The sequence below is a fragment of the Equus przewalskii genome, chromosome 6 (genome assembly GCF_037783145.1).
Source record: "Equus przewalskii isolate Varuska chromosome 6, EquPr2, whole genome shotgun sequence".
In the NCBI taxonomy this organism is placed as follows: Eukaryota; Metazoa; Chordata; class Mammalia; order Perissodactyla; family Equidae; genus Equus; species Equus przewalskii.
The window spans coordinates 22,609,484-22,626,325 of NC_091836.1; the positions used below are offsets into that span (position 1 = coordinate 22,609,484).

The 16,842-nt window shown below is 36.3% G+C and overlaps 1 protein-coding gene across 1 annotated transcript in view; it reads right to left on the reverse strand.

Annotated features, from left to right (window-relative positions):
• ZW10 (zw10 kinetochore protein) overlaps window positions 1–16,842 on the reverse strand; it is a 44,898-nt gene that overhangs the window by 10,321 nt on the left and 17,735 nt on the right. Inside the window, exons 8-10 of the mRNA XM_070623149.1 lie at window positions 4,981–5,144; window positions 4,240–4,422; window positions 556–794 (exon numbers count right to left, since the gene is read on the reverse strand). Of these exons, the coding sequence (XP_070479250.1) occupies window positions 556–794; window positions 4,240–4,422; window positions 4,981–5,144 (586 nt within the window). The remainder of the gene's footprint in view (window positions 1–555; window positions 795–4,239; window positions 4,423–4,980; window positions 5,145–16,842) is intronic.

The following is a 16,842-nucleotide window of genomic DNA, read 5'->3' on the forward strand; positions in this document are numbered from 1 at the left end:
ATAAACTATTACTGCTTTAAAAATAAAGATTTAAAATGTAAATTAATTAAAACCTGGATTTCAAAAGGCAAAATGAATGTTAAAGTAAATGGCCAAAGCAGCTGGAGCAGATGGTAAACTATCACTATGACCCCTACCACCAACAACAATAAACATTTGAGTACTAATCTCTTAATCCTTTTCCAGGTAGTATTCTAAGTTCTTTACACATGCTTTCTCATGTAATATGATTCAATTCAAATAAAGAGTAAAGATTAAACAAAAATTAAAGAGGTTTTTCTTAAAAAGTGATTAACAATTTTCAACAGCAAAGAAACCCGTTTGTCCCTCCATACACACGCTTTTATTTCTTATGCTTTGCTGTAAGACGTATATGTTATTGTAAACAAAACTTAATTATCAATGTGTATCTGTGTCCTACACTGTTTTTCTATGAAAAAAAATTAATGGGATAAGAAAACCCAAAGAATTCTAGCTAATTTTCTCAACAAATGTCCAATTTCGATGTGCATTTAACCACGCTGTTGCCATTTTCAGACGCCTCACAACTCTTACCATTGGTCACTGCTGGTTGTGGCCTCCAGTAAAGTCTGATAGGCAAGTTCCATGAGCTTCTCCACAGACTCACTGATGCGGCATGTGGGCAAAGAAAAGGAATGTTGGTCCAACGTATTTTCAGGCTCTAAATTCACCACTTCGTTGTACTGAGTTGTGGACATTTTCTGTACTTCTAGCTTGTTATCCTCATCAGGACTGGGTAAGTGTGGCACACTTATCTTAGAATCAGGAGTAATCTAAGATTCAAACACAGAAACATAGAAAATGCACTGTCCTTTGAATAATTCAAATGCAAGCATACAGTGAGGAATAAGACACTGGCTGCTTCCTTGATAATAAAGCTGTGGCTCTAGCGAGTAACTAAAAGATTGGAGGAAATATGGCAGTATTTTAATGACTGTTCGATCTTGGGTTGAGAGCGTGTCATAAGAAATAGGCAATCCCCTTTACTGTGCAATTCTTCCAATTCTTCTATGCACTCAATCTTGGTGGAAACAGAAAGCTGTGAAACTGGCCCAGGATTTCAGGTAAACAAAAGGACCTTCAAAAATCATCTGTCTCAGACTAGACTATTAGATTTTTGCAGACCAGTATGATTTTGTGTTCTATTGTCATTAAACAAATTATTTCCCACCTGGAACATGTGTTGGCTTAGCCAAAGAAATAACGCATTCAGGATACCATATCTTCCCCTTAAAAAAAATTCCAAACCAGGGGCTGGCCCCGTGGCCGAGTGGTTAACTTCGCACGCTCCGCTGCAGGCAGCCCAGTATTTCGTTGGTTCGTATCCTGGGCGCGGACATGGCACTGCTCGTCAAGCCATGCTGAGGTGGCATCCCACATGCCACAACTAGAAGGACCCACAATGAAGAATATACAACTATGTACTGGGGGGCTTTGGGGAGAAAAAGGAGAAAATAAAATCTTTAAAAAAAAAAAAAAATTCCAAACCAAAACCAAAAAAGCCTCCCTAACATTTATACAGAATGAAAATTCCCAGACATGGTCAAGACTAAAGGAAGAACACTAGGCTGCTAGTCTGGAAACGTCAGTGACATTTTTTACCCTAATCTTTAACAAAGTCATTTAGCCTCTCTGGACCTCAATTTTCTCATTGTAAAATGAAGAAACTGTACTACAATAATGATTCTCAAACCCTGCTTCTCAAAGATTCCTGAAAGGCCAAAAAAAAGGGGATTAAGCAGATAGAAGCAGCAGGTTCCACTGCAAGAAGAGCAGCTCTGTTCTGCACACACTGGACCTCGCCAGAAAATTTCTGATAGAGAAAGTTCCAAGTCTAACAAAAAGCCATCACGCTTGCCTTCCTAATCTGTAAAATGGTAAAACAATATCTACTTTGTAGGGCTCTTATGAAATTTAAATGAGAATACAAGTGTCAGGGACCTGGCAGTCAAAACTACAGCTACGATTAGAATGCAGAAGGAAAAAATTATAATTACAGAGATGATTAGAAAAATGCTAATGTTTGTCTGAAAAAACAGTGAATCCAGAATACACGACTCAAAAAAGTCACTTCATGAGAACGGTTGAGGGAACCTCAACATAGAAAAATATAAGATCTAATATGCTATCTGTCAGTTTAAAATGTAAAAACAAAACAACAAAACACAACTTTAGATCTTTCGGGAAAATAGTACACATAGGGAACTGTTTCAGAGAGAATTTAGATGAAGTCCACGAAAGGCAATTAAGTTGAAAACGGTTCTCAGAAAAAGAAAGGGGAGCTTTTCAAAGTTGGGCAGTCTAGAAGATCTAATTCCAGGGCTGAAATGCCAAGAAAAAGAACTAGGTTCGAATTCAGAGGAGTGGTTCTCAACTAGGGACAATCGTGCCTTTCAGGGGACACTTAGCAATGTCTGGAGACATTTTTGGTTGTCACAACTGGGAGAGGTGCTATTGGCATCCAGTAGGTAGAGGTTAGGGATGCTGCCAAATCTCCAGCAGGAGAGCCTCCCACAGCAAAGAATAATCTGACCCCAAATGTCAACAGTGCCACTGGTGAGAAACCCTGATCTGGAGGAAGCACATTATTAGGATTTGGGTACTTGGGAAAAACACGGTTTTATAGAATGTCAGAACTAGCTGTGTAGAGTGCTCAGAGACTACCCAGTTCAATTCTGCCACAAGATTTAGCCCAGAGTCACAAAGGAATCCAGTAACAATCCTATTTACATCACGGAGTTATGACAGAGCTAAGTGATTAAATAATTTACCAAATATTTACTGAGGACTGAGTACATACTGGTATGTATCAGGTATTTTCTTTGTGCTGGAATACAACAGTAAATAGTAAAAAGAAAAAAGAAAAAAGAAAAACCCAAACCCTGCCCTTAAAGAGCTTATTTTCTAGAGAGGGAGAAACAATAAATAATTCATACAGAATGTTTGTTGATGTTAAGTGATATGAAGGAAAGAGAAGCAAGGAAAGGGTATATGAAATAGGGGGAGGTCACAATTTTAAACAGAGTGGTCAGGAAACGGAGAAAGCCATGTAGTATCTGTGGTAAGAATGTTCCCAAAAGTTCTGCCAATAAGTGGGCCTAGCAAATTCAGAGAGTAGCAATGAGTCCAGGTGTCTGGAGCAGAGCAACTAAAGAAGAATGCAAGAGAAAATGGAGTCAGAGAGGAAATGGGAAAAGAGAGCATATAAGGCCTTGAAGACCACTGGAAGGCAAGGGACTCTTCTCTAAATGAGAGGGGAAGCCACTGGATTTTGTGTAGAAGAGCGACGTGATCAAGCAGTATTCATGTAAAAACCAAACCACAGCATAGTTCCTGGTACTGAGGGGATTTCCACAACCTTAACAATCCAAAATTACCTCAAAACGTGTTAATATCTGTGCACCTCAAATGGCTAATTAAATATTTTGCTGAAGTGGACACAGTAGCAGGGTACCCCCAAGGGAAATGGAGGATGGCAGAAGAAGGAACAGAGCGAAGAAGAGCCTACTCCCTGCAGCAACAGCAGAAAGATGGCTGAGGAATTTTCTGTTAAGGGATTATCTTATTCTATGTGTTACTTCAATCTAAGGAATACCTGTGCTTACCAAATATTATTTTATATATGTAAGATACGGAAAAAAAAAGAAAAGAAAACACACAGAATTATCTAAGGTCAAAGGAGTAAATTACGTCCAATGTAAATTAATTAGTCTACTGTCTTTGCAGATAATTGTTTAAACCCTACATAGATATCTTTTTATTTGTTTTATTATTTTAATTTCAAAACTAGTGACTCAAAACTATTAGCCTAAGAGATGAAGTCAACATTTTCACAATAGGATATAATCTCTAGACATAATAAAGCCCGATTACACCGGTCACAAAATTGTGTACTATACTAAAAACTCAAGTAACAAAGCTGAAAAAAAATCTATAGGTTGATATACTGTCTAATTTCAACAATAGTAATCCCTTATTTTTACGCAGACTTTTCAATTTTATACGTTTTCACGTGCATTATCTCATCTGGACCTCACAATACTCCAGGAAAGAAGCAGATATTAGGACCACTTTAAAGGCGGGAAAATTGATGTTTAAGAAGCTTAATAACTTGTCTCAGTGAACTGAGTGGCGGTCATGGTCTCTTCCATTCTACCATATTCATCTCAAAAGTCAGCTGCTTCCTAAATATAACTGAATACACTATAACCCCAATACCTTCACAGTGTTGTGAATTTCAGAGGTCATTAAGTTTCTAGCCGTCACAATCACATCCTGACACTTCTTGTTAGCAAAATGAGAATTGATGTTACGGGCATATTTCAGCAAATCAGTAGCATCCCCTTTTAAAAACTGCATCTCCTTTAAGGCATTTTCAAATTCTTCAGTAGCCTGTATGATCTGAGGAAGAAAAACAAGAAAGAAAAAAGAGAAGAATTATATACATATATTCCATTTCAATATTAAAATTTCAAATCCAATGTATAGAAAAGAACAAAGACCAGCTAGTTACTTAAGTCTTAGAACAGACCATCAATTACTAGGTATAAAAATATTATATCTTTTCCCAGCCTTAAATTCATTAGGAAGAGAATTTTCAATAAAAATTTCTGACTCTACTTAGTAAAGGTGCAAAGATCTTTCATTTTCAAGGAAACACACTAAAAAGAAGCAAAAAAAGTAAAGTGTCACATAGTAGCTGCTATAGCTGATACAAGTATAAAAGAATTGTTTTCAAAAGTATCTTACTAAAGAAAACATGCTTAAGAAGAAAACACACAACCCCAAATAAAAGTTAGGAAGCTTGGAGAGAAATGAAGTGATAGGGAATTTGCTTCCACTCCTTATTAATAATTTTCTTCAAGATGTCACTAAAGAACAAAAGACCTTCAAGGATAAACAAAAGACACCGATAGGAACCTAGTCTCCTAAACCCTTCTGTGCTCTCTCTGGTCTTACCTCTTCATACTGCTGTAACTTGCTGCTGTTTGTTGGAATAGAATAAACCAAACAGTTTTTAATGAGGCATTCAGACAAGTCCTCCCAGATCATGTCACCAAGCATCTCAGCCAACACGATCTTAGATGTTTTCTCATTTTCCAGGTCAGTATCCAGAGGCAAATCTGAATTCAAAAGAAAAAGTTTTAAACGAGAAACCATTCACAGTCCAGATATATTCTCAAGTTCCCTTGTTTTCCAGAATTCTTTCACTTTCAGATGATGGGGAAGAAAACAGCACAGGTAACGCTACAGCTATCTCAACAGACTGCGTGGGACAAAGCATGACACACAAGTATTATTTTATTTTCACTGCTCAAATGAATCGTCTGAACTGTATTACTGCCTGTCCTCTATAACAATAAGGTATTACGCCATCTACATTGTAATCATCTACTGCTAAACAACTGATCTGATTATATGACAAGCACTCAAAAGTTCTGCATACCAAGTTGAAACTAGTTTAGGATAAAACCCCAGTTCTTTAATAATGAATAAACATACTTTTTTCATCTCTGCATAGGATCTGAGTGTTAGGATCTGATCCTAAGTAAAAGATCAATAAACACCTTACATTATAGCATAATATCTAGTTTGCCAAACAGAATACTTCAGTACCTCTTCCATAGTATATCTTATGGTGGGTTTTTCCCAATACATTTTGAGGGACCTATATTTAGAATATAATATTAATTAAAAAATAGTTAAGAATTAGTGACCAATGTAGAGGGAAGAAGAACATAAAAGGGACCACCTATTCTGAAACTAGTTCTGATTCACCAAGGAAGACTTTAGGGGATAGGAATCTTAAAAGAAAGTGACCCTATTATCTCAGATCCTTGAGATAGCTGACAATGTTGAAAGTCGAGGCTTGCGCTATCCAACATGATAGCCGCCAGCCACATTTTGCTACTTGAAGTATGGCCAGTGTGACTGAAGAACTAATTTCTTTTCTTAAGGTATGCTTCTTCTTGGTGAGGAAGATTGGTCCTGAGCTAACATCTGTTGGCAATCTTCCTCTTTTTTCTCTCCAAAGCCCCAGTACATAGTTGTATAACCTAGTTGTAGGTCATTCTAGTTCTTCTGTGTGGGACGCTGCCACAGCATGGCTTGAGGAGCAGTGTGTAGGTCTGCACCCAGAATCCAAACCAGCGAACCCCGGGCTGCCAAAGAAGAGCACACAAACTTAACCACTTGGCCACGGGGACAGCCCTAATTTTTCTTTTAATTAATTTCAACTAAGTTTAAAAACGAAAGCAAGGATGAGTGGTTATAAAGGGGTAGCACAAAGGACCCTTGTGGCAATTGAACAGTTCTGTATCTTGACTGTGTTCATGGTTACATGAAGCTACACGTCATAAAATTGCAGAAAACTAAATACACACAGACAAATGAATGCAGGCAAAACTGGAGAAATTTGAATAAGCTCTGTGAATTGTACTAAAGTCAACTGCCTTGTTTTGCTATTTTACTATACTTACACAAGATGTTAACATTGGGGAAAACTGAGTGAAGGGTACATGAGACCTCTGTACATTTCTTGAATAAAAACTTTAACTAAAAAAAAAAAGGAAGTAGTGTAAAATACATTTTGGTTAAACACGACTTTGTTGTTTTGATAAGACTACATTACACTTTAACCACAGCACCACGTAAGCTATTATGCTGTACTGTAGTGCTCATGTCACGCACGTACATCATTTCTAGTATTTCATATTTCACGTAAACACATCACCAATCTAGTCAGCCCAAATGTTGATTCCATTTGAATGATATTTTTTCTATGCACCAATGTAACACTGTAATGTGTTTACTTGAATGTTTTATGCATAGAGTACTAGTTACAGTGATACCTAGATAAATTGTAGAAGGTAGCTAAATTGAAATACTTATTTTAATTATGATACAATTATCTTTCTAGTTTAAAAAAATAACTAGGGACAGACCTTTAAATTTAACATCATGATATACTATTGATGCAGAATGAAGTGAAGATGTAGAAGCTGGCAGAACTGTGGAACAGTAAAGGAAAAAAAAGAGACTGGAAGAAAATATGTCACAAATTTCACAAGGAATGGCAGCTGCAATTTGCTAAAACAGAGCAAAACAAAAAGCCTGCTTTCTTGCTGTGCAAAATTTTATTAAAGACAACAAAGTAGACAATATTAAAAGACATTTTCAGCAAATATATTGGCAATTTAAGTTTCTTCTCAAAAAAGAAACAACAAAATTAGTCACCTGAAATCACAATTAAATATCCAATCAAAAAAGTGATTTTGGAGGGACCGGCCCAGTGGCGCAGAGGTTAAGTTCACACGTTCCCCTTTGGTGGCCCAGGGTTCGCTGGTTCGGATCCCAGGTGCAGACCTACGCACCATTTGTCACACCATGCTGTGGCAGGCATCCCACATATAAAATAGAGGAAGATGGGCATGGATGTTAGCTCAGGGCCAGTCTTCCTCAGCAAAAAGAGGAGGATTGGCGACAGATGTTAGCTCAGGGCTAATCTTCCTCAAAAAAAAAAGAAGAAGAAAAAAAATGATTTTAGGGCTGGCCCTGTGACCAAGTGGTTAAGTTCACGCACTCCACTTCAGTGGCCAGGCTTTTGTCGGTTTGGATCCTGGGCGTAGACATGGCACCGCTCATCAGGCCATGCTGAAGTGGCACCCTGCACAGCACAACCAGAAGGACCCACAACTGGAGTATACGGCTGTGTACTGGGGGGCTTTGGGGAGAAGAAAAAGAAAAAAAGAGAGAGAAAGAAGATTGGCAACAGATTGGGACTCAGGTGCCAAAAAAAATTTTAAAAAGTGATTTTAATAGGATCTGAGCTTGTAACTTTGACCAACTATAAAATGACTTGGATTCTTACCTACACACTCAAAACATTTTTAAATAGAGAGATGGTAAAAGAAATTATTTCACTTATGGAAACTGCTGAAAAATTATGAGAAAAAAACCTTTTTTAAAATGTGAAAGATCTTCAGTTAAGCCACTAATCTACAATATATGGCTCATATTATCCACAGAATATTAGATCTTTCTAACAATATCAAAGATCAATTGATTTAACTTCTGAAAAATTGTGAACACTTTTCTTTAGCTTTAGATAACACTTTGGGTACACTATGTCTTAAAGGACTTCCAAATTTACAAAGAAATATTCTCAATTCGGTCTAAACATCAAACTTGCAGCGTAATATTTTTTCATCTTTTAAAAGTTATATGATTATATGACAGAGATGAATTTCAGCTGGGTAAAGAAAATCCGTTTCTATCACAACAGACAATGTTCCAATGTTAGGTTAGGTAAAAAACACGCAGACTTATTGGAATTTTAAAACAAGAGACTGATGATTCCCTATTGATTCACTCCACTTCATGATATATATATATGTTTAGTTTTTTCCTGAAGTAGACTCTAGGAAAAGTGTCACGAATACAGTTGTTAAAATCATTCATATACATGCAAAGTAGTTTTTTTGCCAATATGCTCATTAGTTGAGTCTGGAAGAGCTTTACAAAGATTTACTAAACTGTCATCTTCAAATCAAGGCTTTCTTGAAACAATAGTAATGCTTACCAAATATTCAATAATCAGAGATAAAAAATGGCAATGTACTTTGTTTTCTTACTGACGTCACACTGCATATGAACAAGGTAACTGTGAAGCTCCAAGGAAAGGAAAAGCTAGCTAGACAGATGCAAGAATTTATATTGAAATTAGACCTCCTCATAATACAAATTACTAACTTCACCATTTTTCTAATAAAACTCAGTTTGAAGATTTCAAATGTAATCAGCAATGTAAACTGGCTGCCAAAAATACCAAAAGAATCTGAAGAATGCTGTGTTGATTCAAGAGTTTTTTTTAATTCATGCAATACCACTTCGAATTCCATGTTAATAACATTAAGTTGATACATGAGTTAATGAATTTACTTAAACTTAGTCATAGTTTTGAAACTGATATGCTTTTCTTTCAAAGTCAAATTAATTCTTTTAAAAGGGATGAACCCATTTGTTGATGCAGATGAGACTATTAAAGGGAAATGATTTCTTGGTACTCAGTACAGTTACTGGAAAACTTTTCAATATGTTTGGAACAACTTGGGTCTGGAGCCTACTTTTTCAGCTGTAAATTTTGACATCTAAATACAGATCAAGCATTTCTAGGGAAAATTTGCATCCAAACTGAGATGTGCTATAAGTGTAAAATACCAAATTGAAAGAGTTTGTATGAAAAAAGAATGCAAAATATCTCATTAATAATTTTTATACTGATTATATACTGAAATAATATTTTGAATATATTGGGTTAAATAAAATATATTATTAAATATACGTTCACATTTCATTTGACTTTTTTTATTGTAGCTACAAAACCTTAAATTACACTATGTGACTCAAATTTTATTTCTATTAGACAGTGCTGATCTAGACCATAGCATCTAATTACAGGTACCATCTTAGTCAAGTGGTATAAGCATCTGGTACGGTGCTTTGCTCTATAAGATTTATTGAAAAGATATATGCATACATCCCAAAAAAGGAAAAGTCAGGTGTGATACATAGGTGTGACCACATTGTATAAACTATTTTGTACCCTTTTTTTCACTTAAAATCCCATCATCAACATTTCACTATACTATTAACAATTACTCTATTCCTATTTTACCTAATCTTTTATTAGGAAAGGGTACTGAATTTTGTCACAATATTTTCCATACCTAATGATATAACTCCTTTTAGTATGCTGACATCATAAACTGGTTGACAGCTTCCTTATGTTGAACCATCTTTACAGTCCCAGAATAAACCCTTGGTCACAATGTGATCTTTATAAAGGTACTATTAGATTTAATTTACTTCTTTTTTTGTTTGCAATTACAAGCCAAAGGTAAAACCATTCTATGTGTTTCTCTGTGTGTATGCCATCACTATTACGTTCGGTATTAAGTTTACTCTGGTTTTTAAACAATTAATTGGGGCACTTTTCACCTTTCCCATTGACCAAAAGAGCTTTATTAACAAAGGGACTATCTGCAATTTGAAGAATTCATAGCCATAAACCTTCTGTGCCTGATGGTGGCTTTTTTCGTGGCAAGTCCTTAACAACCTTTCAAATTTCAAATTTCTACAGTTATCTGTATGTTCAGAGTTTCTGCTTTTTGGTAAATTTTGGTAATTAATACTTTCCAGAAAACCATTCACGGCAAAAGCAAAATGTGCCTGTTGTGACAAGCCCAACAACACTAAAGTTTATAAAGAAAAAGCCAAATTTTCCCTCTCCCCATCCACAAGCTTCTCTCCCTCTCCTTGCCCAAGTGACCAATGTTAAGAGTTTGGCTTATATTTTTCCTCCCTTATACTCATTCAAAAAATATATATGCATTTTCCAAACACACACACACACTTGATATGGACTGAATGGTATCCCTCCACTAATTCACATGTTGAAGCCCTAATGTGACTGCATTTAGAGCCAGAGCCTGGCCTTGAAAGACGTAATTAAGGTTAAATGAGATTATAAGGGTGGGGCCCTAATCCAATATGACTAGTGTCCTTCTAAGAGGAAGAGACAACAGGGATGTGCATGCAGAAAGCTACGGCCATGTGAGGACACAGTGAGAAGGCTGTCTGCAAGGCAGGAGAAACCAAAGCTGCCAACACCTTGGTCTTAGACTTCCAGCCTCCAGAACTGCGAGACAATAAATTTCCGCTGTTTAAGCCACCCAGCCTGTGGTATTTGTTATGGCGGCCCTAGTAAACTAATATGATACTCATATAAGGGGCTGCTTTCTTTTTTATAAAAATGGCTTCATAACACAGGATTTACACTTAACCTTTTTATCATTTAAAAATAGATCATGGCCCTCTTCTAGGTCAACATATCTAGCTCTACTTCATTTCTTTCTTAATAGCTACATAATATCCCATAGTATGGCTCAACCATAAGTTATACAAGCATTTCTCAAATGATGTACATTTGGGTGTGCAAGTATATACTCACACATACAAACATATATAGTGTTGATATCACTTCTATAAGGAATTAAAAAGTGGGATACCTGGGTCAAAGGGGTGTATATTTTAGATTTTACTATATAGCTTTAGATTACTTTCTAAAAAGCATTCACAAAAAGCAATGAAAGAGACTACCTTTCCATTTCCTTACCAGAAGTGTCTTACACAGATCTTTTTTTTTGTTTTTTGAGGAAGATTAGCCCTGAGCTAATATCCACTGCCAATCCTCTTTTGCTGAGGAAGACTGGCCCTGAGCTAACATCTGTGCCCATCTCCTCTATTTCATAGGTGGGCACCAGCCACAGCATGGCTTGATTAAGTGGTGCATTGGTCCGCACCTGGGATCTGAACTGGCGAACTCCAGGCCACCAAAGCAGAGCGTACAAACTTAATCCCTAGGCCGCCAAGCCAGCCCCTACATAGATCTTTTAATTTTGTCAACCTTAAGCATGGAAAGTGCTACCTTGATGGTGTGACTTCCATTCTCCAACTATGGAGGTTAAGCAACACATCTTTTTATGTTTATTAACAAATTACAACTTTTCTTCCATAAATTGTCTACTCATATTTTTTGCCCATTTTTCAATTATTGTTGTCTTTTTCTTTGAAAAAAATCCTTATGTTAACTCCTTGTCTGCCAAATGCATTGCGAATATTGTCTCCCAGTACAACTATTATCTTTGGACTTTATGGTATCGTTTACCACACAGAATTTACCACTAACACATAGTCAAATTTGTCAATCCTTTCCTTTATGTCTTCTGAGCTTCCTGAGACTATTCAAGTCTTCTCCTAAATTTTCTTCTGGCATTTTTATTGTTTTAGTTTTTGCATAAAGGGCTTTAATTCATCTGAAATTCATTTCTGTATGAAGCATGAAGCAAGAATCTAATTTTGTTTTTTTCCATATATATAGTCTATTTTGGAAGCACCATTATTAAGTAAACTATCTATCGCACTAAATGAAATGTGACTTTCATCAAACAGTAAGTTCTTGTTTATTGTTTGCTCTACTTCTAGACTCTTTTTCATTCCACAGATCTTCTTGTACCAAGAACATGGCTGTAATTATAAAATTCTTCCACTAGTGTGTTTCAAATCTTTATTAGCAATTCTCAAAAAAATATATATATATTTTTTTTTGAGGGGGAGATTAGCCCTGAGCTAACATCTACCACCAATCCTCCACTTTTTGCAGAGGAAGATTGGCCCTGAGCTAACATCTGTGCCCATCTTCCTCTATTTTATATGTAGGACGCCTGCCACAGTGTGGCTTGATAAGTCGCGCATAGGTCCACACCTGGGATCTGAAAAGGCAAACCCCAGGCCACCCAAGCTGAGCACCTGAATTTAACGACTGTACCACCAGGCTGGCCCTAACAAATATATTTTTGATGTAAGCTTTAGAGTAAGTTGTATAGTTTGAAAAATATATAATGGGAATCTGATTGGAAATGTATTAAATTTATACAGTGTTTTGGAATAAACTGACAATTTTATGAGATTGTCCTCTAATCCAAGATAGCCTCCCTTTTATTCAGGTCTTACTTTATGTCCTCAATAAATTTTATGGTTTTCTTCACATATGTCCTCTCTTTTCTTATTAAATTTATCTTTAAGAATTTTATAGATTTTATTGCCATTATAAATAAAATATCTTGGGCTGGCCCCATGGTCAAGTGGTTAAAGTTCTGCACACTCTGCTTCAGCGGCCCAGGTTCATGGCTTTGGATCCCAGGCACAGACCTACTCCACTGCATGCTGTGGAGGCGTCTCAAGTACAAAGTGGAGGAGGATCAGCACAGGTGTCAGATCAGGTCTAATCTTCCTCAAGCCCAAAAAAAAAAAAGAGGAAGACTGGCACCAGATGTTAGCTCAGGGTCAATCTTCCTCACCAAAAAATAAATAAATATCTTTATATTTTAATTTATAACTGATTACTACTAGCTTAGAGAGAAGTTATCAATTTTCATATATTTATATTGTATCTAGACATTAAATATGTATTATTATTAATTTTAAGAGTTTTAGTAGAGTCTTGGTTTTCTAGGTTCACAATCATATCATTTACAAGTAAAGATAATTTCTTCTCTTTAATATTCATACTTATTTTCTCTTCTTTGCATCAGCCATAAGTCCTAAAATAACGTCAAGGTTATTAATGACATTGTGCATTCCTGACTTACAACTGCTTTTAATGGAAATAAAGTTTTTAATCCTTTAATATAATGCCTTTTGCTGGCTTTTTAGAAGCATTTAGTTTTAAAATCCTTAAAAAATTCAATAAAGTATAACATAATTATGCAAAGTAGTTCATTACACAGCTACATAACTTCATCGTTTCCCTATTGTTCAAGATTTCATTTCTTTCCAGTATTTCAGTATTATAAGTAACATAATGAACATCTGTATACATAAATGGTTTTATAGATTTAAGATTATTTCTTTACGGCAGACTCCTAGAAGTTGAAATCCTGGTTTAAAGGATATAAACATTTTAAGGCTTTCTATACATTTTGCCAAATTCTTTCCAAAAGGTTTTTTTTCTCCTCTTTTAAAAGTTCCTTTGTTGGTGGTATAATGATGCTTAATAATAAAGAAAACTTGGGAGCAAAAAATACATATTTAAAAGGTGAAAAGAACATATAACCAAAGATAAACCTAAGAGGAAGAAGGGCAAAAGCCTTTATGAAGTTTCAGAATAATTAAAATCCAAAGAAAGTAGAGGATTCTGAAAAGAACTAAGGACTCAAAATATGATTTTCAGGTTATATTCACACCAAGATGATGAAGGCGGCAATGTTGACTGATGAATATCAAAGAGAACGCAGAATTCCTGAAGTCCTGTTTTGTCATCCTCTTCTTGGTCAAAGACAGATCTTTGAACCAAAAGGGGAAAAATAAATGGTAAAAGAGAAACTGAAACCTAAAATGCATAAAGAGATTGGAAGAGCACGTAACAACATCAAATGAGTTGTCTTCTGCTCTGAATATCCTAGGTACGAGAAAACTTACAAATAAAACAACAGGTTTTGTGCTGATTAATTTAACGAACTAACGTAAAATTGGAAAGAGGTTTCTACTGGAATTCCCAGAGCACTCTCTGACGCTGGCCCTATCCCAGGCAACAGCATCATCACTGACTTAAACTATGAGAAAACATGGTTATCAATTATGCAAGTGACATGAAGTAGAAAGGATTGTAAACACACTGCAAAACTTTATCAAGTAAAGTTTAACAAAGACTAATGTTAATTCCAAAAAATCAAGTACAAATACAAAATGGGAGAGCAGCAATTTGCACTGAGTATGACATAGGATTTTCATCTACAGTAAGCTCAATGAGATATCTGTGTAATAAAAGCCTTTGGCTATACTAACAGAAGCATGGAACTGAGAATGAGGACATACATGTTCCCATATTATTCTAAATTGGTTCAGACTATACCTAGAATACTTTATTCTGTTTTGAACACCATACTTTAATAAGAGGACTACAGAAGAAATGAAACACACAGTCATGTGTCACTAAATGTTCTGAGAAACGTGTTGTTTGCGATTCTGTCCTTGTGTGAACATCACAGAGTGTACCTACACAAACCTAGATGGTATAGTCTACTGTACACTTAGGCTATATGGTATCAATCTTATGGGACCACCATGATATACAGGGTCCGTTGTGACCAAAACGTCATTATGCAGCGCATAGCTGTATTCACAGAACAGCAATGAAGATAAGGAGAACCTAAAACTATGTCATTCAAAAAAACCTAAGGATGTTTATATTGGTGATTAAGTTGTAGGGGAAATAATAACAGCTACTGTAAAGAATCTGAAATTCCACCATATGTAATAGTAATTAGACTTGTTCTATACCACTCCACACAGCAGAAATAGCATCAATAAAATAAACATTACAGGGCAAGATATTTTGAACAAAATTTTTAAACAACTACCCTAAAGATTTAATTTGCAAAATGGGCAACCGGTAATAGTATTTAATATAGTTAGGAGATATGATTTCTAAAAAACAAACAAACAAACAAATCTTCATAGTACTCAGAGTGGCCCAGGGGTAGAACGGAATGCCTCAAGAGGAAGTGAGTTCCTCTCACAAAAGGTGCTCAGGTTGGCTATGTAACGATTGATGGGAAAGTTACAGAGGAAATTCCAGCATCAGAGATATTTAGATTGAATCACCTCTCTCGTTCCTTCCAATCTTTGGATACTTTGATTATATCTAACAAAAATAAAAGTGTATTATTTCTCTAAGTGAAGGAACAAGAAAACTACCTTGGATTTCTGCCGTTTATGCAAGTCTTGAGATTTTCTCTTCTCTGCTACTGTCAAAACTAGAAAGAACTCCTTAGTTCACATCTAAATTATTTTACATAACTAAACTATACAACTGCCAGGAAGGCATATAAACAAGAACAGCATTTCTGTTTTATTTTCTCCACTCAAGAATGCTTGATTTGACTATTCAATAAGGTGACTGGGAAAAGCAAAAAGAAGGTTAAGTCAAATAAACTAAAAAACAATAGTATTAAAATAAAATACCAGAAGAAACATTTTTAATAGTATGACAACCAAAAGAAAATGATTCAAGTAATATAGAAACTAGCTATTTCAATTGTTAAACCTAGTTTGTTTACATCAAGTAGTGGGGATTTCCCACTGAAAAAATGTAAAATAGCACTCAGTTCATTTCTGCTTCTCCTATAATTAAAGCCTGAGTCCCAAAATGGGATTGTTACTGAAACGAGGGGGAGGGGCTACTTGCTTTAATTAGTATCAGTTCGTTGTCTGTCGGTAAAAGCAGTTAGATAATCCATTACTAAAGCCCGCCCTACATGGGGCCGGCCTGGTGGTGAAGTGGTTAAGTTAGCACTCTGCTTCAGTGGCCTGGGGTTCGCCAGTTCAGATCCCAGGCAAGGACCTACACACCACTTATCAAGCCACACTGTGGTAGGCGTCCCACATATAAAATAGAGGAAGATGGGCATGGACGTTAGCTCAGCAACAACCTTCCTCAGCAAAAAGAGGAGGATTGGCAGCAGATGTTAACTCAGGGCTAATCTTCCTCAAAAAAAAAAGCCTGCCCTATAGTCTACAGATAATGTCTCTGACGCTTGGGTCACCATAGTAATGGGAGCTTAAGTTTTTCAGGAACTGAAAGTCAACTCCTTGTCCAGTTCAGCCTGGTTAAGACCATCGACTCATTAACTGGGCCTGTGCAGACCAAGGATAGGTGACTCCTTGACATCAGGGGGCCAAAAACTCCACCCTCAGATCATTTTAATGACAGCATTTTGTGAGCATGTGTCCTGTGAAGAGCTGTGAAGCGTGACTATGCATGCGCAGATCGTCAACTGCCTCACCCCTCCTTAGCTCCAATCATCTCTTCCCACATTTCAGACCACTCTGTCCCTTTATCCCATAAATATCCCTAATCCCCATTTTAGGGGAGGCAGATTTAGGATTTGTTCTCCTGTCTCTTTGCTTGGCTGCCTTGTGAATAAAAGCCGTTTTCTGCTGCAGACTCATCATCTCAGTGATTGGCATTTCACGCAACAGACAAAACAAACTTGGTTCAGTAACATTACCAGAAGTCTAGTGAGAGAAATGCGTCCTAGAATTCAACTAAATGTTACAAGTACAGAATCTGGGGCAGCACTGATGACCCTACCTGTCAAAACAGAGCAGAGAAGGCATGTAAAATAGAGCAACAAATAAGAAGGTAATGACTATGCTCCTATGGCATAATTTACTCACCTCTGATCCTCCATTCATTCA